Source organism: Marmota monax, unplaced genomic scaffold (assembly GCF_021218885.2).
Source record: "Marmota monax isolate L192 unplaced genomic scaffold, Marmota_monax_Labrador192_F-V1.1 WCK01_AAM20220418_F8-fsc00220, whole genome shotgun sequence".
NCBI classification, from domain to species: domain Eukaryota; kingdom Metazoa; phylum Chordata; class Mammalia; order Rodentia; family Sciuridae; genus Marmota; species Marmota monax.
Window position 1 is genome coordinate 1133680 of NW_026693909.1, and position 25615 is coordinate 1159294.

Sequence of the window (25615 nt, forward strand, 5' to 3'; positions counted from 1 at the left end):
GGCTATGGGGCTGCTGAGCCTGGCCATCTTCCCCTACCCACTCGGGTACATCAGGACCTCTGTAGGACCACACGGGAGGGGCATGGCAGCATCTGAGGGAGCCCAGCACAGCCTCCAGCAGGCTTCTGTCCCACACTCGCCAGGTGGCCTGCTTCTTGAAGGAGCCTTCAGCACCACCAGCCTCCTGGTCCCCCCTACTCATGCCAGTGGCCCTGTAGAGCCCTCAGATGTGCTGGTACAGACCCAGCTATTGGGCCAATGCAGGGCTCACTGGGAGTATGATTCTACACTGGGCACCTACCCAAGGGCACGGTGGGTGGGCAGACCCCCACGCCCACCCTTGCAGTGCTACACAGGCCCTCACAAGCCCAGGGCCCCTGCTTGTGTGCTGTTGTGCAGTACACAGCCGGCAGGTGATGGAGACTGGTGTCAGGTCCTTGGGCACACTGGCTTGCCCAGGCACCCATGGTCCTGACACTGCCCACTCCAGCCTGTCCACTTTGCTGGCTTCCGGGTGGCCCATGTTGGGGGTGGTTTCCAGCCAGTTGGGCTTCAGGTGCCTCAGCAGGGTTTGTGGGCTGTGCCTGGGTCCTGCCCACACAGTGGGGTGCATCTCCATTGTAAAGTAGGCACAGGCAATTGGAGGGGGTGAGAGGACACTAACTGCCCCCCAAAATGTGAGCTGAGGCCCTGGAGATGTGACTCAGGCAGGAGCCACGGGGCCTTTGGGGGAAGGCAGGCAGCAGGGCCAGAGCAGGGGGCCATCTCCAGCCACAGCTGAAAGGGGTGGGCTACGCTCCCTCTCTGAGGGACAGGGTGTGGGTGACCCTGCTTCCCAGCTGTGCAGACGCTTGGTCTCGGGATAGAATGTTGGGACCAGGCGGCCACCATCACGCGCTCCTGGGCCGAGAGTGAGTCACGGATACCTTTCCCCTTCGCAGAGGCAGCTGATGAGTGCATTCCTGGGCTAGGCTGTGCTGAGGCTGTGGGGTGGTGTCCAAAACCTCTCTGGCTGGCCAGTGGATTAGCAAGGCAAGCCTGAAGGCTCTGGGGGAGGCAGTGAAGGCTTAACAGTCTGGGACTTCCCAATCCCTCGCTCTCTCCCCAGATGACCAGAAGCCACTGAAACCTAAAAAGCAAATGCCAGGCTGATGGTGCTCACTGCCCCAGGGTCCTCTGGCCTCAGAGCCTTCCTGGGAGGAAGGACTACAGCCTGCCCTGGGCCGCCACCCTTCAGCATGCCAACTTTCTTTTTTCTTGTTGGTACTGGGGATGGAACCAAACCCAGGGGCGTTTTACCACTGAGCCACATCCCCAACTCTTTTTGTGTGTGTGTGGTGCTGGGGATCGAACCCAGGGCCTTGTGCACATGAGGCAAGCAACCTACCAACTGAGCTGTATCCCCAGCCCCCTTTTATTTTGAGGCAGGATCTTGCCAAGTTGCTTAGGGACTCAGTAAGTTCCTGAGACTGGCTTTGAACTTATGGTCCTTCTGCCTAAGCCTCCCCAGTCACTGGGATCATAGGTATGCCCTGCCGCACTTGGCAGATGGTAACCTCTTTTTTTTTTTTAAGAGAGAGAGAGAGAGAGAGAGAGAATTTTAGTATTTATCCATTTTTTTTTTTTTTTTTTTTAGTTTTCGGTGGACACAACATCTTTGTTTGTATGTGGTGCTGAGAATCGAACCCGGGCCGCACGCACGCCAGGCGAGCGCGCTACCGCCTGAGCCACACCCCCAGCCCCAGATGGTAACCTTTTTGCATAAATGTTTTAATTTGTCCTTGAAAAAAATTGAAACTTAAAATCATGCAGACCAGGTCACTTTTATCACAAGTTCATACCAACTGAGACAAATTAGGGACAAAGCTTTTCATTTCACCCATGATAGCAGAGGGTCCTCCCCTGCTGAGGTGCTCCAGGCAGCCTCTGGGACTCAGGATGCAGACACATGATTCCCAGCAACTACAACAAAAGCACATCCATTCCTCTAGGGAACCTGTGGTGACTGAGAGGCCTTGGGGACCAGTCCCTTCTCTGATCCACACAGAAGCCTTCAGGGCACTGGTTGCAGGATGAGCCACTTGGGGTCCGACTTGGGGCTGCCAAACAGGCTCATCTGACCCATTCAGCTCAGTCCTGTCCAGCCTGAGGCCCAGAGCCTGCTGGAAAGGGCCATTCTGGGGCCCTGGTCAGCGCTGGACAGAGGCATTTTCACCTCACTGTCACCTTTCTTTCTCTGTTAGGGTTGGAACCCAGGTCCTTGCCCAACAAGCCAGCTGGCCACCGGGCAGAATGTTTAGTCTCCTGGCTTCCTGTAAACAAGGGAGAAGAAACTACTGACTCTTCCCAGGTGGCCAGGAGTCACGACTGCCTAGCACTCCCCGAGTCCCTGAAAATGCAGCACCCAGGCACCACCCAGCAGGGTCCCCACAGGTCAGGCCTAGACAGGCTGGGTGTGGGGTGCAGAGTATGCAGCCCTGTGTGAGGCCCAGCGGGCACGGCGGCAGGGAGACGCTGCCAGGCAGGGTGGCCTGCAGCCTGTGGCTCAAGGCTTTGCACCTTGAGGGGGTCCGACACACCTGTTGACTGGACTCTGTTGGCTGGGGCCCAGCTAATGATGGAGCACTGCCTCTCCTCCCTGCCTGCAGGGCTGGCCAGTCTCGGTCCTGTTATTTAGGCCTCCAGTGGCCACCTGGAGCATCTCACCAGTGGGATGTTGAGCTTCGTCTCCGACTCATGTCCTATCCCCCAGTACCTTGGAATGTGACTTTTTTGGGGGGAGAGGGGCAGTATTTAGGATTGAACTCAGGAGAACTCTGCTGCTAAGCTATATCCCCAACTGTGCTTTGATATGGGTTTTTTGTTGGTTTGAGTCAGGGTCTTGCTAAGTTGCCCAAACTGACCTTGAGCTTGCATCCTCCTGCCTTGGCCTCCTGAGTCCCTAGGGTGACAGGCGTTTGCCACCATGCCCAGCTAGAATGTGAAATTATCTAGAAACAGGGTCACTGTTCCTGTAATTGGTTAAGATGAGGTCACACTGGAGTAAGGTGGCCATAAGTCCATTATGGCTGCTGGCCCTGTGAGAAGGAGATTTAGCCAGGTGCAGTGGTACAGGCCTGTAACCCCAACAACTCAGGAGGATGAGGCAGGAGGATCAAAAGTTCAAGACTAGTCTTGGCAGCTTAGTGAGATCTTGTCTTAAAATAAAAAATAAAGAAAGGCTCAATGGTAAAGCACCCTAGGTTCAAGGCCCACCACAGCCATCCAAAAAAAAAAAAGCGCGAGGTACTGACAGCCTGCGAGGGCTGGGCTGAGGGTCACACCACCCCACATAGTCCCTTCACTAGGGACACAGACTGGACACCACCTTCAATGTGAACAGTTTCTGGCAGCATTCCAGAACCCAGAGAAGGTATGGCAGGCAGTGGAAATTGCGGGAGGGAGGGCTGCCCAGGGCAGGCAGGATCCTGGTGTTGGAGCGCCCAGCATGGGGAACAGGTCCATGCAGACAGAGCCATCAAGGCAGCTCCCAGGAAACCACAGCACCAGAAGCTGATGAGGAAGTGACAGGTGGAGATGGCTAGGCCTGGCCTCCCCCACAGCAGACAGACCAGTGCTCCTCGGATGTGGGGAGGCCCTCCCTCTCCAGGAGGCAGAGGCCACTCATCCCCAGGTGCTTGGGCCTCCTTACAACCTTGGCACCTACCTTGCCCTTGAGCCCGCATCTGAGGCCTTCTTCATGGGCCCTGTCCTTCTCCTGCCCTCTGTTAAAGCACCTTCTAGGTCCAGCTGTGGGGCAGGGAGCGGTGGCCAGGAAGGATCTGACCCCTTTGGCCGGACACAACGACAGGTGGGCTGAAAGATGAGCCACCAAACATGATCCGGTGCGCAGGGAGGGGGCAGCTCGGTTTCAGCCTTCTCGTCCACAGGCATGACCACGCAGCTTTATATAGCTCCGCAGACACTATATAAGCCGGAAGCAAAGTCTCATCAGAAGAACCTTCACGCTGACCTGGTCTGGCTGGAACACTCCTCACCCCAGTGCAGTCGGGTCCCCAGGGGGCAGCCCACCCCAGCCCCCAGGATGCCCAGCAGAACAGTCCGATATACCCGCTACAGCCCCCGGCAGCGGCGCCGGCGACTGCTGGCTGACCGAAGTGTGCGTTTCCCTAATGATGTCCTCTTCTTGGACCACATCCGCCAGGGTGACCTGGAGCAGGTAGGGCGTTTTATCCGGACTCGGAAAGTCTCCCTGGACACCATCCACCCCTCAGGTGAGTGATTCCCAGAGGGATTGGCCATGGGCCTGTGGGGATACTGGGGAAGGCCAATGTGGAGGACTCCAGCCTTGACCCCTGCCCTCCCACCTGCACAGGTCTAGCTGCTCTGCATGAAGCAGTGCTCTCTGGAAACCTGGAGTGTGTAAAGTTGCTGGTCAAATATGGGGCTGACATTCACCAGCGTGACGAGACGGGGTGGACACCTCTGCACATGGCCTGCAGTGATGGGTACCCCGACATCGCCAGGTGAGAGTGGGACCTGGTGCAGAAAGGTCCTGGCCCAACCTCTCCAGGCATCCACTGGTCCCCAGGAGGTGGGTCCCCAAAAGACAGCTCTGATGGTGCAGGCATGAACCCTAAGGGTTGTCCCCTGGCACCCTGTTTCTATCCTGTGTTGGCCCGTAACAAACTGGAAAGCTGGCTGCAGCTTCCAAAGGGTCAGGTTTCCTCCTCAGCCTGAGTGGAAAAACAAACAGGTGACCCAGGGCTCTATGCTGGGGTGGAGACAAGCATGCTTCAACCAGGGCTGCCCTCTGCATCCAGGTACCTCATCTCTCTGGGGGCAGACAGAGATGCAGCCAATGACGATGGTGACCTGCCCTCCGACCTCATTGACCCGGACTTCAAGGACCTGGTGGAGCTCTTCAAAGGAACCAGGATGGACTGAGTTGGAGCTGCACTCCAGGGCTCCTGCCTCCTGGAGAAGGGGCCTGCACCCTGTTCCAGGGAACAGGGCATTCTTCATTTGTGGCTCAGGGCTGCCACTGGGCTGGCCAGGACTTGTCCTCAGGCGCGACCCCTGTCCCCTACACCCATGTCTCTGGCTTGGCTTAATCACCAGGTGAAATTATTTTGTGGTGCTGGGGCTCAAACCAGATCCGCACACGTGGTAGGCAAGTGCGCTGTCACCGAGCTGCGTCCCCAGCCCTCTAGGTGGATTTTTTATTGTGACACTTTGTACTTTTTCAATAAACGTGATTCCCAAGCCTGTGGTGGTGGCCTGATTCCTAGGGTCCAGGGCCGGACGCTCAGCACCCTCGCCGGGCGGGGCCTCCCGGGGCCCCTTCGGCCCGACTCCCGGCTCCGCTCCTGCTTCCCGGTCGGCGCGCCCGCCGGGCCCGCCACCTTCCGGGGCCGCCCCCCCCCGCCTCGGCGTGGTCACGTGCCCTCTGCGCCTGCGCGGGCGCCACTTCCGGCCGGCCCTCGGGAGGCGGCGGCGCAGCGGGCGAGGTGAGGCGGGCGCGGCCGGCTGCGGGTCTGGGCCGCGGGGCGGGGCGGGGCGGGCGGCGGGCCCGAGGCTGCTGCCAGGCTGCTCCCGCCGCGCCCCCGGGCGGCAGCGAGTGGCCGGGTCCGAGGCGCGTGGCGGGCAGTGTCCGCGCGCGGCGGCGCCGCGGGCGGGTGCAGACAGGGCGCCGGGCCTGCCGCCGGCCCCGCTGGCCCCGCTCGGCCGGTGGTCGGCCCCAGGGGATAGAGAACTCCGAGGGGCAGCGGCGGCTCAGAACTGCAGAGGGAGGAACGCGGCCTCCGCACCGCCGGCCCTGCTCGTGGACGCCCGTTGTCACTTTGCTGGACAAGAGTACCACCTGGTGCCGCGTCCCCGGCTCGTGGCCGCGAGGGGAGCGGTCTAGGCGCGATCCGGCCCCCGCACTCACTCTCGCCGTTTCCGCCGCTGCCTCGCCCAGGACGCCTCTGAAGCCCTGGGTCCCGTGGAGCAGGCCGCTTCCGCCGACGCCCCTCGCAGCCTGCGGTGGACGGCCAGAGCGAGCAGAGGCAGAGGGATGCCCTGGGCATCGGGCCTGTCGGAAGGCCAGGACCCCGCCTTGGGGTGCCGGCAAGCGTTGAGGCATGCTGCAGGGGGCTGGGGCCAGCCTCAGCATTTGGGCTCACCCAGCTGCTGACCCGGGCAGGATGGGGGTCATCAGGTGCCTTCTTGCTGTCCCAGCTGTAGGTACCAGAGCAGTGTGTGCAAAGCACCTTTGTGTCTGCTGTGACCACGCAGTCTCTTCAGTACCCTGTACTTTTCTGGGTGGTGGTCATTACCAGTGGGCTGGCTCTATCTTCTGATCTGCTCAGAGCTGTCTTGTGTCCTGCTTAGTAATCAACAGCATCCCCTTTCATTCTTAAAAGTGTCCAATTGGACAAAATGGTGAGTGATGACCTGCTGTGGTTCTGTTGGTTAAGGAGCTGTGGAGACCTTGTTTGAGGCAGGGGCTTTATGTGTTACTCCAGATGAGGATGCTGAGGCCAAGAGGGACTTTCCTGGAGGTGGCAGAGGAGGGATGGACAACCTCTGGCCAGGGTATTTCTGGCCCTGTGGGCTGCACAATCAAGACTACAAGCAGTTGAGTCCTGCACAGCATGTAGACTGGAAGGTCACTTGCTCTGAGGGGTGGCAAGTGGCAGGCAGTTCTGTGGCAAAGACTGCATTTGGATTGGGGTGGGGGTGTAGCAGTAGGTGACACCTGAGAGAACATGAAACACCTGGGCCTTGGGCTTGATGGCAGAAGAGGCCATTGGCATCTCTCTGGTGAGTGACACGGAAGGTGTCCAGAATGTCCCCAGCTCTGGGAGGCCGATGCAGCAGGGCTGGACTGAGTGTCCGCAAGGTGGGGATAATGAATGGAGGAAGTCTGTTGGTGGAGGGACTCTGGAGTTCTCAGGTCTGAGACACTGCTTGATGAGCTTCCTCTTGTTTCATGGACTGTAGAGAAAAAAAAAAAAAAAAACTGCCAAACTTTGACATCTTAGCGATTGTTAGATACCACCCAATTTCAGAGTCATGAGGGAAAGATATCTTAGAATTGCCATGCATGATTCATGCCTGAATCCCAGCTACTCGGGAGGCTGAGGCAGGATTGCAAGTTCAAGGCCAGCCTCAGCAACTCTGCGGGAACCTGTGTTGAAGTTAAAATTCAGCAGGCTGGGGGTGTCGCTAGTGGTGGGACGCTTCACTCGCATGTGGGAGGCCTAGGTTCAACCTTTGGCAGCACATAAAGAACAATTGCATGTAGGCTGAGGTGTTGGGCCTCAGTGTTGAGGAAATGATTATGGAAGAGAGAAGGCAAAGTCAGGGAGGGATGCAGAGCTTGCCCCTCCTCCTCCCCTGGTGGTGGCCCCAGTGGCGTGGAGGCCTGGGAGAGCTGTGCTGAATGGGCTCTGGAGACAGCCTTCTCCCTGGCTGCTCACTGACAGCCTCTCCTTCCACCCGTCCCTGTCCCTTGGTCTGCCTGGACAAGACCACCACTCACTGCTTAGGCTGCAGAGCAACGGGCTGCAACCTGATAGCTCTCTGAAGCCTGGAGGGATTTTTGTGTGTGTGCTTTCTGGCACTTCTGCTGCCTGAGCCATTTTCCCCCCGCCCATTCCCCTGCTGTGGTCCCAGGCTCAGCCCCCTGCCTGTCTGCGTCTTCAGGACCCTGCTCATCTGGTGTTATGCTTCCCTCAGGCCTGGCCAGTAAACATGCTCAGGTGTCCTTACTTGGCCAAACACAAACATCATTGCCAGCCAGGCTGGTGCCAGCAGGGGGACCCAGGTTGAGGGCATGGCATTTGTGAAAGCCAGGCAGCCACTGGAGGCTGTGGCCACCGAGCCTGAGGCTTCACTGGGAAGGGAGGCACTAGAGGAGGGTAGGCTCGGAGGTAGGAGTCCCTGGACACAGCAGTCGGCGTGGGACAGCAGGCCTTCTGGGCCCTGGGAGCTGAGGCGGGGTGCTGAGTGCCTCCCTTCTCTGAGGCTGTCCACCTGGTCTTACTGCCTCATCAGGCCCACAGGGCTTTCTCTGTGCTCTGGCATTACCAGGCTGGTAGCCTTGGAGGACCATGGGCAGAGAGCCCCTGGAGTGCAAGAAAGCATGAGCACGTTGGGGGCGCACAGGGTCCTGGGCCCCCTCAGCTAACTGTACCCTTTTTGTTCTTGTTTTGGTGGTGGGCTATGTTCACTTGTGCCACGTTCAGTCGATGAATCATTATATGACCGCTTGGCAGCTAGGGCGGGAGAGCCCAGAATGTCAATCTCCTGCCCTTCATGAGGGGCTGCAGCTGTGTGCTCTGGGCTGCGTGGAGCCCCTCACCCTGGGGATGGGCGGGTAGGGTTCTATACTACAGGCCCCCTTCTGGGGCTGCCTTGTCCCTAGCACATGGGTTGCATCCTGTGTGGACCATATGTCCACAGCTGGCCACCCCCAAAATAGAATCAAGCTGTGAAAATCCCCTGAGCTGAGACTAAACTGGCAGTACCCCCCTCAGTCTTGTTCCCTGGTCAGGTCTGGCAGCTCCCCACTGCCCCCGTCTTGATAGGTCTGTTCCTGCTCACAGCCCAGCCCGAGGGGACCAGGCAGCCTTGGGGCCTCTGGTGTGTGCGGGCTCCTCATCCCCATTGTGCAGCCAGTAGGGGGCACTCAACCTGGCGCTAAGAGAGGCCCCTGCCTACTGATGGGGCCGAGCACCAGGCCATCTCACTCTCTGTGTCCTGCATGTGTCTGACCTAACCTGGTGCCCCTAACCTCCTCCAGCTGACCCTGCCCCAGCCTTAGGCTGCCCAGGATTGCTTGGAGCCCACTGGCCACCCAGGGCTGGGCCCTATTCTGTTGTGTCCCCTGGATGGTGACAGGTCCACATAGTTTGACCACAGCTTAGAAGGAGGCAGTGGACATGCCTGCACCCTGCCCCTCTGCTGGAGGGGTCATGCTCTGTCCCACTCCTGTGTTCTGGGGCTTCTGTTTCAGAGGCTGAGGGGATCCTGCAGCAGAGCACCAGGACCAGAGGACCAGCTATGACCAGGTGTGTTCTGGGCAGCATGATGGCCCTCACCCGGGGTGAGAGTGGGCCTCCTCTGCCCTGCACCCAGCCTCATGCTCTGTCCTCTCCTAGTTCCCCCGTCTCCAGAGTCGTCTACAACGGCAAAAGAAATAGCAGCCCGCGCTCGCCCACCAACAGCAGTGAGATCTTCACCCCCGCCCACGAGGAGAATGTGCGCTTTATTTATGAAGGTGGGTATGCCTGTGCAGGGGCTCCTCCTCCTGGGAATGGTCAGCCTCCCTGCTCTGCCCCAGTGCCCAGGAGCTCCCTTGGGCCCTTTCCTGCCTCCACGTCACCACTCTGGGTGTTGGTGCCCCATCAGTCCTTCCAAATCTGGGGGGAGGGAATGGCAGATTGAGTGACAGGGGACACTTAAAAGCCCTAGAGGAGGGTGAGGGAGTAGGCATTACCCCAGAGGAGATGGCCTCTGCAGCCTGTCCTTGGCAGCCTGTCCTCGGCACTGGGGGTGCTAGGGAGAGGAGGGAGGTGTGGAAGATGGGTGCCCCCAGCAGTTGCTGACCCAGAGTCGGGGTGGGTGGAGGATGTGGAAGGAGGGCTGAGCCAAGGCCAAGCACTCCTGGGAAGCCAAGCTGGGTCAGATGGGTCGTCTCTGAGAGTCCAGGCCCATGGTGAGGAGTGCTGGGTGCTGGAAGGTACCTTCAGCTGGCAGAGGGAGAGGGGTGTCTCCTGGCTGGCCTCTGCCTGACACTGACCCCACTGCCCTCGCCTGTGGCAGCCTGGCAGGGTGTGGAGCGAGACCTGCGCAGCCAGCTATCAGGTGGCGAGCGGGGCCTGGTGGAGGAGTACGTGGAGAAGGTTCCCAACCCCAGCCTGAAGAGTGAGTGGGGCCATGGGGGGCACAGGACAACCACCTGCTTCCTGCCCACACTACCAACGTGCTCCAGGGGCTTCCAGAGGTGGGGGTGGCCAGGGGCCTGTGCCAGCACTGACCACACCTTTCCCGGCAGCCTTCAAGCCGATTGACCTGAGTGACCTGAAACGCCGGAACACGCAGGATGCCAAGAAGTCCTAGAGTGCCAGCGCCCTCCCCTGGCCGCTGGAAGATGAGGGTGCACTTGATGTTGGCTTCCTCCTGTCCTGCAGGCCTTCCCAGGAGGAGGGAGGGGCTGTGCTCCAGTGGGCTGCAAGCCCTAGGGTCAGCAGAGTTGATGGCTGAGGCCACTTCTCTCTGCGCCCCTCCTGTCCTCTCTGGGGATCTCAAGCTGCCCCTGTCACTTGGAGGGGGGTCTGGCCCTGCCTGCCCCCGCCAGAGGCCCTGACCCCAGTCCCTTCTCACCTGCTGCTGCCCCTCCCTTCTGTTCCTGTGCACTGCGGGATCAGGAAGGAGAAAAGGGGGCCTGTTTCCCAGGTTGGTGGGACTGGCTGGTTTTGTCCTTGAGATGACCAGGAAGTGGGACAAGCACAGCTGCACCTGCACCCAACTTGGGTCCCCCACAGACCTCTGCTGGTCCTCTGGCCTGGACACTTGGGGAGCCTCCCCCACCCTGCCCCCACTGTCCAGCCTCCCCTTCCCTGCCTCAGCTTCAGGATGGCACCAGGTTTCGGCCTGAGACAGTACTGACCTCCCTAAAGGGGTCCCCAGCAACCAGACCCGGCCTGGTGCCTAAGCCCAGTGGCCACAGAGGCACCCTTGGGCCAGGGGTGCCAAGGCTGACCTGAAATGGTGCTGTTGGGCCTGTCCTGGCTCTCTGGAGTGTGTGGGAGGGTCACCAGGGCCCCTTTTTTTCATGTACCCTCTGGAAGCCAAGTGTCTGTGTGGCCCTGGAGCCGGGGGGTCTGTGAATAAACATGGGTGGCACTGGGAGTGGCCTCTTGGCCATCTGTCAGCCCTCTGCCCTGCAGCCCACACACCTGGACAGGGGACTCCAGCCACGGTAGAGGCTCTGCCTCGCACTTCTCAGCGTGAGTCAGGGAACAGGGCAGGGGTCTGAGGGTGTCCAGGAGGGGAGAGATGAGCTGCTCTGAACAGTCAGCTCTTGTCCAGACTAGAGGCTCTCCTGAGGCCATTCTCTCTGGGGGTAGGAGCCTGGGGCAAGTGGGCAACCATCTGCTGCCCTGGACCCACCTTCTATGGCCTGGCCTACTGACAGGGAGTTGGCTTCCCCAGTGTCCACGTGGAAGCATGCTGCTGGGCCCCCAAGAGCCCCAGTTGCACTTGGCCTTCAGACATGGAAACAGCCCTGGAACGCTTCTGCCCCTGAGACAGAGCCAAACGGAAATTTATTTCAGGAACACCCTTTCCCAGAAGGGTATTCCAAGGCTTGAGTGACCCCATGGGCTTCTGGGGGTGGGCTGGGCAAGTCTCCATGGGAGAGGACAGTGCCTATGAGGATCAACTCCACCTTGGTGCCAGTGGCACTCACTGGAGCCAGGTGCCAAGCCACCCCTGGAACATGTGGCCTTGTTAGGCCCTGGGGTTCTGCAAGGCCTTCCATAGAGGCTTTGAGTGTCCCAAGGTGGGGTCACCCAAGCTTGCTACTGGAGAGGATGGCACATGGCGTGCTCGGGTTGCGTAGGAGCACATCTCCACACCCTGTACCAACCAGTGTCTCCGAGCACCCTGGACCACCCAGGTCAAGGCAGTGGACAGGGCAAGCAAGGCCCCAACAGGTGTGCTTTCCACCCCTTGTGTTTGCCAGGGCCCGCAAAGGTGCGAGACCCACCTGCACATGAGGCCTGCTGGGGGCTTCCCACCCTTCCCAGAGGCAGAGGAGTCCTTGAGCCAGTTGCCAAGTCTCCGGCCTCAGGTTCTTTGGTTAGTGCCTACCTCAGTGCCTTGCAACGAGTTCCACCCACTCTTCTTCAGGTGAGAATCTAGTGCCTGTGGCCATGATTTGCCTCAGGTTCCCCAGGTGCAAAGTGAGTTTGAGCTGTGGTGATCTGAAGGCCCCTCCTTGAATGGTCACTGGGCAGTTAGTGCCCGACATGAGCTGGAGACAGCCTGAGGGAGAGAGTGCTGACTTGGGCTTCCAGCCTTCTGGGGCCTGCCCTGGGATCTGGCCACACCCAGGGTTCCTTGGGGCATGCATGACCCAGCCATCTGAGCCTGCACGTCTGTGCCCCCTCGCACACCTTAAGGTCTTCCCTGGCACTCTGCCAGCTAGAGGTCCTGGGCATGGTCTACAAGAACACCTGGGCGTTGGAAGGAGGGCTTGCCACACACCCTCCTGCAGCAGAGCCCAGTGCACGGTGACAGTCCCGGGTTGAAACTGTTGTGGCCTAGGCCAGGGGTGAGCAGGGAAGGGGAGAAAGAGCCTGCCAAGATGTGTCCACTGGGGTCCACCCAGCCCCGCAGCAGGCCCACCAGCCTTCCACCTAGGGCTGCCAGGGACCACTGCAGAGCCAAGTCCACCTCATGCGGCCAGTGTTCCTGTAGCCACAGTGGCCCGAGAGCGCAGGCGTGGTCCAGGGAGCTAGAGCAGCGCTGGGGCAGGTTCACCCCTGCTGTCCACCTCACACCTCCGTTCCTTAGGGCCCGTGGGCCTCCCGCCAGACCAGCCCCCTGCCTCATCTCCCTCCTCCGAGGTGCCTGTGACTACTCCCGCCCAGCCTAGTGGCTCAGGGGGACGGCTGGGGGAGATGAGGTGAGCATCCTTGTGAGTTAGGGTCCGTCCCGTGTCACCTGTGCAGGTTGCGCAGGAACCCACACAGCACTCTTCGTTGGCCACTACGTGGGGAAGTTTTAACTACCCTCATTTACACATCAGGAAACAGTGACCTTCAAGGGAATTTTAGTTGTGGGGCTTTTTTGTTGTTTGTTTTTGTTTATTTTAAAGTACTGGGGCTCCACCACTGAGCCACCCCTTAAGTGTTTATCCCTTTAAGCACTTATTTTGTTAATTTTTTATTTTTGTGGGGGACCAGGGATTGAACTCAGGGGTGCTCTATGACTGAGTTACATTTCCAGCCCTTTTAAATTTATTTTTTCAATTTCGAGACAGGGCCTCACTGAGTTGCCCAGGCTGGCCTCAAAACCTGTGATCCTCCTGCTTCAGGCTCCAGAGCTGCTGGGATCACAGGCATGCACCACTGCACCTGGCTGGGCTTCGTGCTCCCTGCCCCCTTAATTTACATGAACACAATACCTTTATTTTTATTTTTTTAAAGATAGAAAAGAGAGAATTTTTTAATATTTATTTTTCAGTTTTCGGTGGACACAACACCTTTTTTTATTTTTAGGTGTTGCTGAGGATTGAACTCAGTGCCCCACAGGTGCTAGGCAAGTGCTCAACCCCTGAGCCACAGCCCCTGCCTCTTTCTCTTCTAAGTTTACTTATTTATTTTTGTGGTTCTGGCTGCGGCACCAATGCCTGGCCCAAACAAAGCTCTATTGCCGAGCTACAGTCCCCCCTCCCTAGGAACATGTGGCCACACATGTGAGCTTTTGCTGTCCTCCACTTTCCCTATGTAGCTCTTCCCCTTAACTTCAGTTACATCAGTGCTTCGGTTAGGCCTGTTTGTACTCAGCACTGAGCTGTAGGGCAGATGAGACTTGTTTTCTATTTTCTGTCCAACTCTGTTTTCCTGGAGTTCCTAATAAGTTCTGAACTCTGCCCTGTCATTTAATTCTCCCCTGAGTGTGCTCAGTCACTTCCATGTCCTCGAGAGGTCCCCCCAGGCCTCCTGCCAGGCTGGAGGTGCCCTCCCCAGGTTCCATCCTGACTGCTGAGGTCCACCCTTCCTCAGCAGTGCCCATTCCAGGGGGTCACAGGACACACGACTCGCTCACACACATCCCTCTGGGAATGGGCTTCTGCTGCCTGGCCCTACACAGGGGAGCCTGGGAGCTCCCTCTGCGGCACACTCCTTCAGACTCCCTGCAGGAAGGGAGTGGGCAGCAGGGCAGGAGAGGCAGGGGGCACTGAGAGATGAGAGGGGCAGGGCCTCTTCTCTGTGGGCACCTGGCTATGTTGGAGAGAGGGTCCCTCCACTGCCCATCTACAGGACTGCCCATCAGGACCAGTGTTTATTGGTTGATGAGTCCAGCCCTGGCCAGGCCCCACCTCCACCCTTGACTCCAGCAGCCTGCTCCATCCAGTTCCCTTGGGGATGGGGATGGGGCAGGGTTGAAGGAGGACAAGGGGAGGGACTTGGGGTAGGGAGGGCTGTCAGGAGGCCCCAGGAGAGCAACTTACCCCCAAGGCAGTCCCCAACCCTGAGCTCAGCTGCCGTGAAGGAGAATTTGCCCCTCCTGTGCTAACTCGGTGTGGCTTTGTGCCCATATAGGCAACTCGGGCTCCACAGAGAGTCAGGACGCAGGCCTGGGCACCTGGCATGAGAGCTGGCCAAAGCCTCAGGTCAGGTGCCTCAAGCCTCCAGCAGATACAGCGACTTCTAAACCAGCCTCTGTCTGTGCCCTCTGACTTCCCTCCGGCCTCAGGCCTGCAGGCAGGGTGCGGGGAGAGGGCCTCCCTGGGAGGGCCCCGCCTGGCGGGTCATTCTATTTACCTTTCCTGAGAGGCCTCCTGTCCTTTCATCTGCTCCAATTAGCCCAGCTCTGCCTGAGTGGCTCCAGCCGGTGCTCCAGCGGCTGTGGCACTCCTCCCCCAGGGCCCAGTGGCCACCTTCCACCAGCTCCTTGGAACAGGGACACCTGTCTGGCTCCTTCTCCACCCCATGCATGCATACCACCAGGCATCATGGTACCCACTGTAGGCCACCCCGGAGGCTGACCAGTCCCCTCACGGGCTACCACTCTGGACTTGCTTCTGCCCAGCAACGTGGTCCTGGATGGCACATCTAAACTCATGGGTGCAAAGTTACCATTCTGCACCGTTCCTCAGCTTGGACTCAGGGTGCACCCCTGATCTGGACCTCCCACCCCAAAGCACTTCCAGGCCTTTCCTGCATCCAGTCCTGGGGCAGCTCTTTTCTAGCTGGTGTCACCCCACCTCCACCTGGCAGGGAGTGTGCCCACCCACCCCAGGATGGGCCTGGACCGTTGTGGGCACAGCATCTGCTAGGTGACAGGGGCTGTGCAGAGGTTGGGCAGACCCTACTGCTACCTCCACCTGGACCCACAGTGATTGGGAAGCTATTTCTTTCCACTGCAGACACTGTGTGGCCCAGGACGCACCAAGTAGCTAAAGCTCAGGAGCAGAGGCTGGGCTCCAGGAAGAGCAGGACTGAGCCAAGTGTCCGTGGTCCTTCTGTCTCCAGGTAGAGGCTTTTGGAAGACACCCTCTGAGTAAATTGGGTGTTCATGTGAGGCTGTGTGCCTGTGGCCTCCCTCAGCCCCCACTGCCCCATCATATCCCTTTGCTGGTGAATGGTGACCTGTTGGGGGAGTGAGGCCAAAGCCTCCAGAGGGGCCCCTGACCTGATCCAGCATGGGAGGACAGGCACTGCTAGCCACCCTGGGGACCCTTCCAGCTCCCTGTAGAACAGGGATCAGAGGGGCCCCTCCAGGGAGTGCACCAGCCTGCGCCCATCCACCCTGCGCCCATCCACCCTGCCCACACGCACTCGGGCCTTCCCAGCTGAGCCCTGCGATCCACCCAGCCACTACTCAGCTCTTTATTGGAGGACACACCTTTCCACACGCACAGGACAGACCAACAGGCAGGCATGCCTGCAGTTCATGCACAACTTCCCACCACTGGGCTTGTGCCCCAGGGACAGCAGGGGGGACATGGACAATGGCAGCCACTGTCCAGCTGTCCTGCCCCTCTGGCCTCAGCCAGGTGTCCAGTCCTGGGGTGTTCGGTGATGCCCTGTCTGGTGCCTGAGTCCAGCAGAGATTCAGAAGGGGCTCTCAGCCAACTCAGGGAGGCCACAGGCCAAGGAGGTCTCTGCAGAGGGGTCCTGGCCAGCCCCATTGCTGCTGCCACCCTTCACAAGTCGAAGCTTCTCGCAGGAGGGGCCACGGCAAGGCCTAGCTGGGGCCGAGGGGCTGCTGCTGCGTCGCGGGTCCTGCAGCGCTCTGCCCTCGTGCCAGCGCCGCCAGCGCTGCAGCAGCTCTGCCTGTACCTGGGGGAGGGGTCCCACCTGGTGTCCCTGAGCCTCAGCCCCCACACCCTCCCCCCCTCACCACAGGGAAAGCCAGGGCCTGCAGAGGCTGGAGACCCCCACGCTTGTGCTCCCTGAGGACTCTGGGGTCCTGACACCCACTGCCCTGGCAACCATCTCAGTTAAACACAGGAGGAAGGGAAGGGCATATGGGGGGGCACTGGCACCCGTGCCACTCCCTGGCCGAGCCCCCACCTACCTCTTTGCTGAGGAAGCAGTAGAGGACAGCCACCAGCAGGCCCTGGAAGGAAGGGGCAGTCAGGAACCTGTCCCGGGTCTCTGAGCAGGGGGAGGGTGGGGCGTGGGGCTCACCTGGAAGGAGCTGAGGAAGAGGTCAAAGAAGAGCTTGGCGGAGCGCAGGGCCCCCTGAGCCTGCTCATCGGTCACAAAGGCGAAGACCACTTCGTGGACCCCCAGCAGGGGGATGAGGGTCAGGGTGGATCTGGCCAGCCTGCAGGAGTGGAGCTTGAGTGCCCGGCCTGCTGTCCAGAGCCAGGTCAGCCCACAGGCCTTGGTGCCCCCTCTCTGGCATCTGCAGCTCTGTGCGCCCCGGCCACTGCCCACACCCACCGGAACTTGTAGTCAGCGTAGTGCATCTGGCGGGCCTGAAGCTTGGTGATGAGAAGGTGGACCACGCGGACAAAGATGAAGGAGTTGATCTGGGAGGAGGGCCCAGGTCAGGGCCACCCAGGGTCTGTGGTCCCCACTGGGCCCCAGCAGGTGGGCCCACAGCCATGTGGCCCTGGGCTGGCTGGAGCCCAGCCAAAGAAGGCAGCCTGCTGGCAGCCCAGGCCAGCGTCCTGGACAGTGCCGGGGCCCCCACTTCCTCGCAGGCCAGATGCTACCTCTCCTAGGGCTCCAGAAGGCCAAGGAAGGGGGAACTGGGGAGCCCCAGCCAGCAGCCCCTCCTGCTGGGACAGAGGTGTCCCGTTTCCTCACCAGGATGGCCAGGAAGACCGGGGCTCGCAAGATCCACCAGACGCCCATGTTGGTATTGCTGGTCCAGCACCTGCGGGGTGGCCACTCACGACCTGGGGTGCACACAGCCCCCACCCCAAGTCTCTCAGCCCCCCATCTGATTTTGCTGGGATCTACTTCAGGACAAGGAAGGGGAAAGGCCACAGTGACCCCTTGCCCAGGCACTAGGTTTGCACAGAAGCCCCTCCCACACCTCCCTCAGCCGCCCCGCCCGCCCCGGCTGCATGGCCCTCCTTCACCGGCCCCTACTCACTGAATGTTCTCAAACAGACACTTGACCACTGCCCAGGGGATGATGAACAGCAGGGGCGCACCTGTAGGGGGCAGCGGTTGTGGGCCTACAGTGCTGCCTGGCCCGCCCAATCCCAGCACCAGTGGACAGAGCCACTCCCTCACTCACCCCAGCCAATGCCCAGGTAGAGGGTGAAGAAGCTTCGCTCAGGGAAGGAGGCCAGGCCCAGCAGGCCATGCAGGTACACGCCCTCCACCAGCAGCCAGCAGTAGTTGGCCACCACGCCATACTGCATGATCACTGCGGCCACACGGCAGCCGGCCACCGCCTGGGCAGGGCCAGTGTGGGCAGCTGTCAGCACCCTGCCTGCCCAAGGCGGCAGCAGTCTAGGCTGGTCTGCTCTGGCACTCACCCCATCGCTGAGCCAGATGCTGACACTGAGGTCATCCCCGATCTTCTGGCTGTAACGGGTCTTCAGCAGCCAGTCGATGACCAGCACAGAGCTGGCCTTCAGCACAAAGGATGCAAACAGGTTCACGTGGATGTAGTTGCGGGTGCAGTGGAGTTTGCTGCAGGGACAGTGGATCAGTGCCTGGCACCTGCCCTGGGGCTGCCCTGCGCAGGACGGAGGAGGCGGCGTACCTGAGGCCCAGCATGATGGCCAGGGCGAGCAGCAGGGCCCCCAGGGACAGGGAGTAGCCCACGGTGTACATCACCTGGAAGCTGCTGTACATCTTGGCTACCTCCTTCTGTGAACCACAGTGGCTGCTCAGGGCTGGGGGCCACTCCCTGCCTCTGACTGGTCCCACGGTGCCCACCCACCCTGCTGACCTGGCCCTCGAGCTCCTCGTCCTCCATCTGGCACTGGGAAGCGTTGCGCCATGGCTGTCCCCGAGGCCCACGCACCCACTGCCCATCCGGCCCACACTTCTTGAAGACCAGGCGGTGCTGCACTGGGGGGACAGGCTCTGGTCACTCCAGCTCCAGGCCCAGCCCCCCAGCGCCCCCAGACCTTTCAGGTTACCTTTGTGATACCAAGGCAGGTACCAGGGGCAGGAGATGTTGGCCGTGGTATTGGGAGGGGTGTCTGGCCAGCAGGAGTACTTGTCGAAGGTCCTGTTGCAGACCAGGTCTGCAGAGGCGGGTTGGCAGGGGCGGGAGGCTCCTGGAGGGCCTGGCCAGGACCCTTCCGCCGCCTCCTGGAAGCTCCTGAGCTTCCCTCTCTCCTCTCCAGGCCTGCAGCCCAGAGCTTCGGCCTCCCTCACCTGACCACCCCTGACTCCTCCCCAGCTCTCTGCCTCCCTCACCCACCTGGTCTCCAGTCCAGCCTGGCCCTCAGGGCACCTTCCCTTAGAGACCTCTGTCCCAAACCCACACTGGGTCTCCTTTCCCCCACCTTCCTCCAGCACCTTCCCCTGGGGGCTGAACCCCAATTCCATCCAGAGCCCACCCTACGGCTGCCACAGGCTGCTGTCCCTCATCTGGCAGTGCAGGACCCCAAGGTGTGCTCTCTGGCCCCGTTTCTCCCTGCACCAGACTGACCACCAGCCTGTGTCTGCATCTGACCATCTCCCTCCCACTTGCCTGGTCTGGGGGCTTTGCCAGCCATCTCCCCTGAGCACTGGCTGCCCTCTGTGGGCTCGGGGCACTGTGGCAGCAGCCAGGACAGTGAAGCACACCAGTCCTGGGGCCACTCTGCCCTCTCTGTTGGTTCCCACTTTGTGGGCCACCTGGGCACCCAGGACGCCTTCCCGGGAGCCAGCTCCAGGCTGCACAGCCCGGCAGGAGCTGGGGCTCACCATTTGGGGGAGGCAGCAGGCTCATGTTGCGGTGGCACTGGTCACTGTAGAGCTTCCACTTCTCGAACAAGAAGTCCATTACCTGGGCAGAGAGGGCCTGCGGCTGGTGGACCAGGGGACAGCAGCCAGAAAGGACAGAGTCAGAGAACCAGCGGCGGTCAGCACCGGGCAGACTGGGGCCCGCCGCACCGGGCAGAGGCTGTGCAGCCTCACCTGGCAGGCCAGCAGCAGCAGCAGCAGCAGCAGCAGGTTGGGACGCCAGGGCTGGACGGGGGACATGCCTCTGGGTAGCTGTCCCCCACATCTGGCAGGGGCTGCACAACCGGCTCCTTGGGGGTGTTCACAGGTCCCCTTGAGCTGCAGAGGGTCAGAGCAATGGGTTCTAGGGAGAGGCCTGACCCGGGGTCCTGCCCCCCAACAAGCAGCCTCTGAGTCTGCTGAGGTGGAGGACACAGAGCGGGGAGCCGACGTGGTCTGTGCCAGTGAGGGGCCGGAGGAGCTGGAGGTCACTGTCCACCCCGCTAGGCCGTCTGTCTGTCGACAATTCCAGAGCCCTCCCGCTTGCGGGTGGCAGCCACCCTCCACCCTCTTGTGTGGCCACCCAGAGCTCATGGAGGGGACCAGGCCCTTAGCCATCTACTTCCTCCCTCAGCCTGGTGGCCTCAGCCGGGCCCAGCCCCCACCAGCCCCCACCCCACACCTATTCTTAGCCCCTGGGAAAGCCGGCTCACCAGGCAACCTGCCCTGCTTGGGGTGCCGAGCAGGAGGGTGGGGTGCCCAGGCCTTCCATCACTCCTCCCCAGGCCAGGGGTCAGGTGTGGGGGCACAGGCTCAGGTGGTCTCTGCCACACCCGTGCCCCCTTACCCAAGACCAGCATGCCCATGTGACCCATGGCCCTCATCCAAGCTCAGGCTGGGCGTCAGGGTCCCCTGGGCACCACAGGCTGGCTGGCAGCACATTCCTTTGAGATCAGCGCTGCCGGTGACGGGGCCAGGGGACACCCTGCTTCTCTGGGCCCTCTCCCACAGGAGAGGCGGGGAGCTCCCTGGGTCTGCAGGGCTGGGTGGGCCTCACTGCAAGCCTGAAGGCCGTGACGGGCCTCTCCTGGGCACTCCAGAAAGGAGTGAGGAGTGTCCAGCAGGATGGACAGACAGATGGCTGATTGGAAGTCAGAGTGAGGAAGAACAGGGGCGTAGGGATGGAGAGGGGTGCGGCTGTGGCCAAGGTAGGGGTTCTAGGTGGGCCTGGGCACCAGGCTGAGGGGGACAGCCTGGATTTTAACCCTCTGCAGTAAGTCCAGTCCAGTGCTGGGGCCAGCTCGGCCACAGGGCTGCCCTGCCCTTCAGCCATCCTGCTGCAGCACGGCGTTGGCTCACAGCCTGCTGGGGGCTCCTGACCCCAGCTGGAGCCTTGGATCACACAGGGCCTGGAGGGATGGACCCAGGAGTGGCAGGTCCCCAGTCCCTGACCCCTGGGGAGCCATCCAGGCTCAGGATTAAATGAAAGATCCACAGAGTAAAGGGCTCTTTTTTTTTTTAGTTGTCAATGGACCTTTATTTTGTTTATCTATGTGTGGTACTGAGACTCGAACCCAGTGCCTCACACATGCCAGGCCAGTGCTCTGCCACGGAGCCCCAGCCCCAGCCCCACTTTTGTTCCCCTCCCCGCAGGGCTGGGGACCGAACTCGGGGCCTTGTGGGCTAGGCAAGCACTCTGCCACTGAGCTAAATCCCCAACCACCCCTCTTTTTTTAAATTAATTTATTTATAGTTGGTTCCGGGGTTTGAACTTAGGGGCCCTCAACCTCTGAGTCACATCCCCAGCCCTTTTTTTTTGTATTTTATTTAGAGAGAGGGTCTTGCTGAGGTGCTTAAAGGCTAAGTTGCTGAGGCTGGCTTTGAACTCATGATCCTCCTGCCTCAGCCTCCCAAGCTGCTGGGATTACAGGTGTGGCCGTGGCGCCCTGCAAGTGAAGGGCTCTTGCTGGGAAGAGGGCAGCTGGCAGGTAGGTGGAGGAGGAGGGAGAGTTTGGGTATCCCCTGCTCTGGGGTCGCCAAGGGGACGTCTCCTCTTCTGGTTCTGATCAAACAACCCCATCTGCTATTGCTGCCCAGTCTACTGAGCTGGGCGGGGTCAGTCCAGCCAAGAGCAGGCCTCCCATCTGAAGACTCCTGACCACTGTGTCTGGGCTGCAACTGAGGCCCTGGAGGAAGAGAGCTGATGGGTGGGCATGTTGGTGGGGCAGAGGGAAAGGACAGGGATGGCCAGGGTGGATGGACAGTGGAGAGACAGGCAGGGGGCATAGGAGGATGTGGCCTGGGCACTGAGGGAGGGTGGCCCACTCCAGTGAAGAAGGACAGCCAAGGAGGAGACCCCAAGACCCCCAGAACCCAAATTCACCCCCAATCCCTGTTGGGAAATGGGAGCATTCGACACCCTTCTTGCTGACCTCCCAGGGCTATGAGGACCTGAGAAGCTGACTGTGGGAAAGAGTGTGGCTGGCCCACTCCAGGGGCTGCTCAAGCCACCAGGAGCCCCAGAGTAAAGGAAGGTTCAGAGGCAGAGTCGAGGGGACATGGCTGTGCTGGCCCTCGGAGGCCCCTGCCTCTCTCCACGGCAGCTTGCCCAGGAGGAGCATGCTCCATGCCCCCAGACCACCCCACAGAAGGTCAAGCAGGTGGGGCTGGAGACCCTTGAGGACATCCCTCTACACAAGCTCAGTGTCCCAGGCCACAGGCCAGGCGGGCTCAAGGACTCCCCGGCCCCAGGTCCCTGGGCATCAGAGCCCCAGACCCCTCCTCAAAATATCAGAGGCCCAGGCAATCCTCCTCTGGACCCCTGATAGGAATGTGGGAGAGGACAAAAGCTGTCAGTCCTCCACCGCGGGGTGGTGAGGACGTGGGGGCGACAGCTCTGGGAAGGGGTGACGGGTGTGGCTGATGTCCAGCCGTGTGAGGCTGAGGTCTCCAGGGAAGAGGACAGGCAGGTGGGGCTCGGGCCCAAGGGCAAATCATCACACTGCCCAAGTTAGGGTCCCCGAGGCTGGACAACCTCCAGAGGGCAGAGGGCTGTCCCCTACAGGGAAGCTCTGATGGACCTGAACAGCCTGTCCAGGCCCCCACTGTGGGGCAACACGGGTGCCCAGAGACAGCTCTTCAGGCCGTGATGGATATCTGTCAAATGAGTGAGTGAGCAGGAACCTGGCAGGACCAGCCAGGGATATGGAGGTGCCGCTCGGGACTCACACTGGCCGGCCTGGCCCTTTTTCCACCTTATTCCCTCCTTGGCTCGGAGCAGGGTGCAAGGGTGACAGAGGACAGGTCCGACGGCACCCACCCTTCTTCCTTCTTGCCTGTCGCTGGCCCCAGACTTCAAGGGGCAGAGGGTTGGGTCTGATGGCTGGCACACCCGAAGCTGCCCGCCAGTCTGCCGGGCTGCTGCCAGCAGGCTCCTCCCCTCGTGACCTCCTCCGCAGCAAACACATCTGGCCACACAAGCCACCTGGGTCTGACCTGGCTGGTCCACTACTTGTGGGCTGGCACACCCCCCATGCCAGTTCCAGCAAGACACATGACTCAGGTGTTCCTGGCAAGGCCAATGTCACACCAGTTTCCACTGGGGGGGGGCGAGGGACCCCAGATCCAGTGGATGGCAAGGAAGGCAGGGAGTGCCCTTGGTGCCCCCGGATCCGAAGGGGTAGGGAGGGTGTCTCTCAGGCACCCTCCGAGCCCCAAGGAGGTGGGAGGTGGGAGGTTTCTGTGAAACCCAAGCGGCTGGAAGGTCACGGCCTGGGGGCGGGATCAGCCTACTGCTGTTGACAACAGGGCAAGCCTGGGATGCAGGCCAGAGTGTGTTGAGATCCACCCCCAGCCCCCAGGTCCCCAACACAGAAGGACAGCAAAACAGCCCTGGCTGGTCCTCAGAGGATGCCTGGCGCCAAGAGGACAGGGGTCAGTCGGTTCTGAGTGGGGCATAAATCCCCCTGACCCAGAAGAGGGACGGGGACTCCAGAGAGGCTGGAGCAGGGCAGTGACCTGCACTGGCTGCGGGTCAAAGTCACAAGTGGAAGGACAGCCGGGCCAGGTTCCAGTGCCCCTCACCCACCCTGGGAAACCCCGGTATTACTGGGGAGTCCTGGGGAGCAGGGACAGGACACAGTGGGAAGCCGGAGCTGCCTAGGACCCTGTGCCTCGCCCCGCAGCCATCTGCACCCAGGTCCCCGAGGCCGCGGTCCCAGGGACAAGAGTGCAAGAGCAAATATTGAGACCCCTGAACCGACGGTGCTGGACCAGGTGACCGTCCAAGAGCTGAGGGCGCATCCCCGGGGCTGGGAAAGGAGGTGTCCGACGTGGGCAAGGACCTGGGGGACCGCCCGCTCCCGGGAGCCCAGCTCTGAGCCTTGGCGGCGCCCGCCCACTCCCGTGCCCCGGCGGGGTCGACCCGGGCCGTGCCCTCGGGCCTCCCAGTGCTCACCGCGCGGTGCCGCTAGGCTCCCTCGGTTCTCCGCGCGCTCGGGTCTGGCGCCTGCCGCTGCGCGCTCGGGGTCCGCGCCGGCTCAGTCCCGCGCCCGGCGCCTGCTGCGCTCGAACTTCCCGGCGGTGACACTGGGCGGCGGAGGGGAAGGGGGCGGGGGCGGGAGCGGCCGCCGGGTGGGGGCAGCCGAGGGTCCCCGCCCGCGCACCGGCGCTGCTGACTGGCGGCCGGGAGGCGCGGCGAGCGCAGACTCCAGGCCCCCGGAGCGCGCTCCTAAGACCCTGCTCACAACCCCGAGGGCCTCTCCGCCGCTGACCCCCCGCTTGAGACCCACGTCGCTGGACCCTGATAGCAGGCCCTCCGCACAGGCCCTGATCTGGACTGCGACCCCGCGGACCCTTGCCCTGCAAACCTTAATCCCCCGCATCCAGTCCTGTAGGTCCTCGACCCCATGGACCCTGCTTGGTGGATCTGGGCGCTGTGGTGTGGACTCTCCCTGCTGATCCCTGCCCTGCTGACATGGCCTGCAGGTCTGAGCTCCCTGCAGGGACACGTGTGCCAGCGAGGAGGGGGGCGCACTGTCGGGTGTCTGACTCAGGCCCCTTCCTCTTGCTTCATCTGTGTTTCCTGTGGTCTCCCCGCTGTGTCTGGGTGGCCTTCCTGACTCTCTGGAGGGAGTGACCCTTTACTTATCCCCACTGGGCTCCTGGGCGACATTATCTGTCTCCAATCCTTCTTTGCAGGTGGGGGGCTACTGGGGCGCTGGAATGTGAGCTACCCAGGAGGTCTCTGGCCAAGTGATCCCCTAGGTGCCCCTTTAACCCTTTCTGTGCCACGCCCTGGTCTCAGGGCCTTGTTCTGTCCCCTTGAGCCTCCTCCAGCACACCCATTGAGTAGCCCCACTGAGGGGGCCCCCGGCTCCCCGCTGTTGCCCAGCCTGCACCCTGCCACTGTGCCACCCTCCTCCCAGGTGCCTCCCTTCCTGAGGACTGCCAAAAGCTCTGAGACACAGGCTTCTGCCAGACACCCTGGGGGGACATTTCCTCTCCCATGCCCCCCAAAGCCAACGTCCAAGGTGCTGTGGTCCTTCTGCAGCCCCTCTGTCACCTCCCCAGCTCACCTCCCAACAGGCAGTCCCCAGCACCAGCAGGCCTGCTCCTGCCAGGCCTGGGCTTCAGCGTTCCTGCCTGTACGCGTCCTGGGATACCCGGGGTCCTGCCTTCTTCTTGGATCTTTGTGTGGCTGTGGTTTCCAGGATGGGCACCTCCTGCCCCCTCTCCCCTCTCTCTAGACCCCCTAACACACACACACACGCACACACGCACACGCACACGCGCGTGCCAGGCCCACCGAGAGCCCTCTCCCTGACCTGATCCTCTGCGGCTTCACTCCTGTCCAGGGGCTCTCCTCTGCCTCACCTTCCTGGCACCTGGCACTGGCCCGAGGCCTCCTCCTGAGCAGCCCAGTCGTCTCCACGAGCTTCCCTCCCGTTTCTCTGGAATCTCTGCTCTCTCCATTGTCACCCACTGTCCTGGTCACCCCCCACAACTCCCCTGCCTCCAGTCAACCCCCTGAGTCAGTCTTTTGTCTTGGGCCCTTCTCCAGGACTCTACTCCTGCTTTAGGGGGCACTGGAACCCCTGATCCTTCCCCCCATGGCCCCACCCACGGGCTTCTCCATCCCTGACATGGCTGCCCTCCTGGGTGCCTGCAGGGCACTGGGGCTTCGACACTCGGTGCCCTCCGCAGCTGCCCTGCCCGCTGTCCTTGCCCCCAGCCTGGCCCAGCACTCAGGGGAGTTCTGGCCGCCCACACCCCCATTCCTGCCAGCCCATCTGCAACCCCGTCCTGGCCCAGCCTTTTTACTTTGGCTCAGGAAAGGTCAGAGGGTAAAGGTCTCCGCCTGCCCCAGGCCTCCTGTGCCCCCTTATCTCACCCTCCTTGGAGCCCAGATTATGAGCTTTGCTCTTGGGGGACTGAGTCCTGCAGCCTGCGTCTGCCCCTGAAAGTGACCACCCCTGGGACTG

General features: G+C 61.2%; 3 protein-coding genes across 12 annotated transcripts; 2 read left to right on the plus strand and 1 right to left on the minus strand.

Annotated features, from left to right (window-relative positions):
- The first annotated feature begins 3985 nt into the window (after positions 1 to 3985).
- Positions 3986 to 5265, plus strand: Ppp1r27 (protein phosphatase 1 regulatory subunit 27). Its single transcript, XM_046463312.2, has 3 exons — positions 3986 to 4274; positions 4376 to 4526; positions 4824 to 5265. Exons 1-3 carry the CDS (start codon positions 4085 to 4087, stop codon positions 4945 to 4947), a joined length of 465 nt encoding a protein of 154 aa, XP_046319268.1. The 5' UTR covers positions 3986 to 4084; the 3' UTR covers positions 4948 to 5265.
- A 37-nt stretch (positions 5266 to 5302) lies between these two features.
- Positions 5303 to 10902, plus strand: Mcrip1 (MAPK regulated corepressor interacting protein 1). 7 transcript variants are annotated; one of them, XM_058585249.1, is made up of 5 exons: positions 5303 to 5510; positions 9005 to 9059; positions 9150 to 9268; positions 9814 to 9915; positions 10046 to 10902. In XM_058585249.1, exons 2-5 carry the CDS (start codon positions 9052 to 9054, stop codon positions 10108 to 10110), a joined length of 294 nt encoding a protein of 97 aa, XP_058441232.1. In that variant the 5' UTR covers positions 5303 to 5510; positions 9005 to 9051; the 3' UTR covers positions 10111 to 10902. The 7 variants fall into 7 exon arrangements, with proteins under 7 accessions (XP_058441232.1, XP_046319262.1, XP_046319264.1 ...); XM_046463306.2 differs by lacking the exon at positions 5303 to 5510 and adding an exon at positions 5712 to 6228; XM_046463308.2 differs by lacking the exon at positions 5303 to 5510 and adding an exon at positions 5719 to 6202.
- Positions 10903 to 15600: 4698 nt separating this feature from the next.
- On the minus strand, positions 15601 to 25361 carry Gcgr (glucagon receptor). 4 transcript variants are annotated; one of them, XM_046463234.2, is made up of 14 exons: positions 24002 to 25187; positions 19329 to 19472; positions 19116 to 19218; positions 18341 to 18448; positions 18148 to 18269; positions 17959 to 18065; positions 17729 to 17885; positions 17485 to 17644; positions 17338 to 17398; positions 17046 to 17115; positions 16677 to 16765; positions 16419 to 16557; positions 16306 to 16347; positions 15601 to 16067 (listed from the first exon to the last, which is right to left on the minus strand). In XM_046463234.2, exons 1-14 carry the CDS (start codon positions 24014 to 24016, stop codon positions 15840 to 15842), a joined length of 1545 nt encoding a protein of 514 aa, XP_046319190.1. In that variant the 5' UTR covers positions 24017 to 25187; the 3' UTR covers positions 15601 to 15839. The 4 variants fall into 4 exon arrangements, with proteins under 4 accessions (XP_046319190.1, XP_046319193.1, XP_046319192.1 ...); XM_046463237.2 differs by lacking the exon at positions 24002 to 25187 and adding an exon at positions 23590 to 23731; XM_046463236.2 differs by lacking the exon at positions 17959 to 18065 and having other exon boundaries at positions 17729 to 17931; positions 18148 to 18264; positions 24002 to 25361.
- Positions 25362 to 25615: the final 254 nt, after the last annotated feature.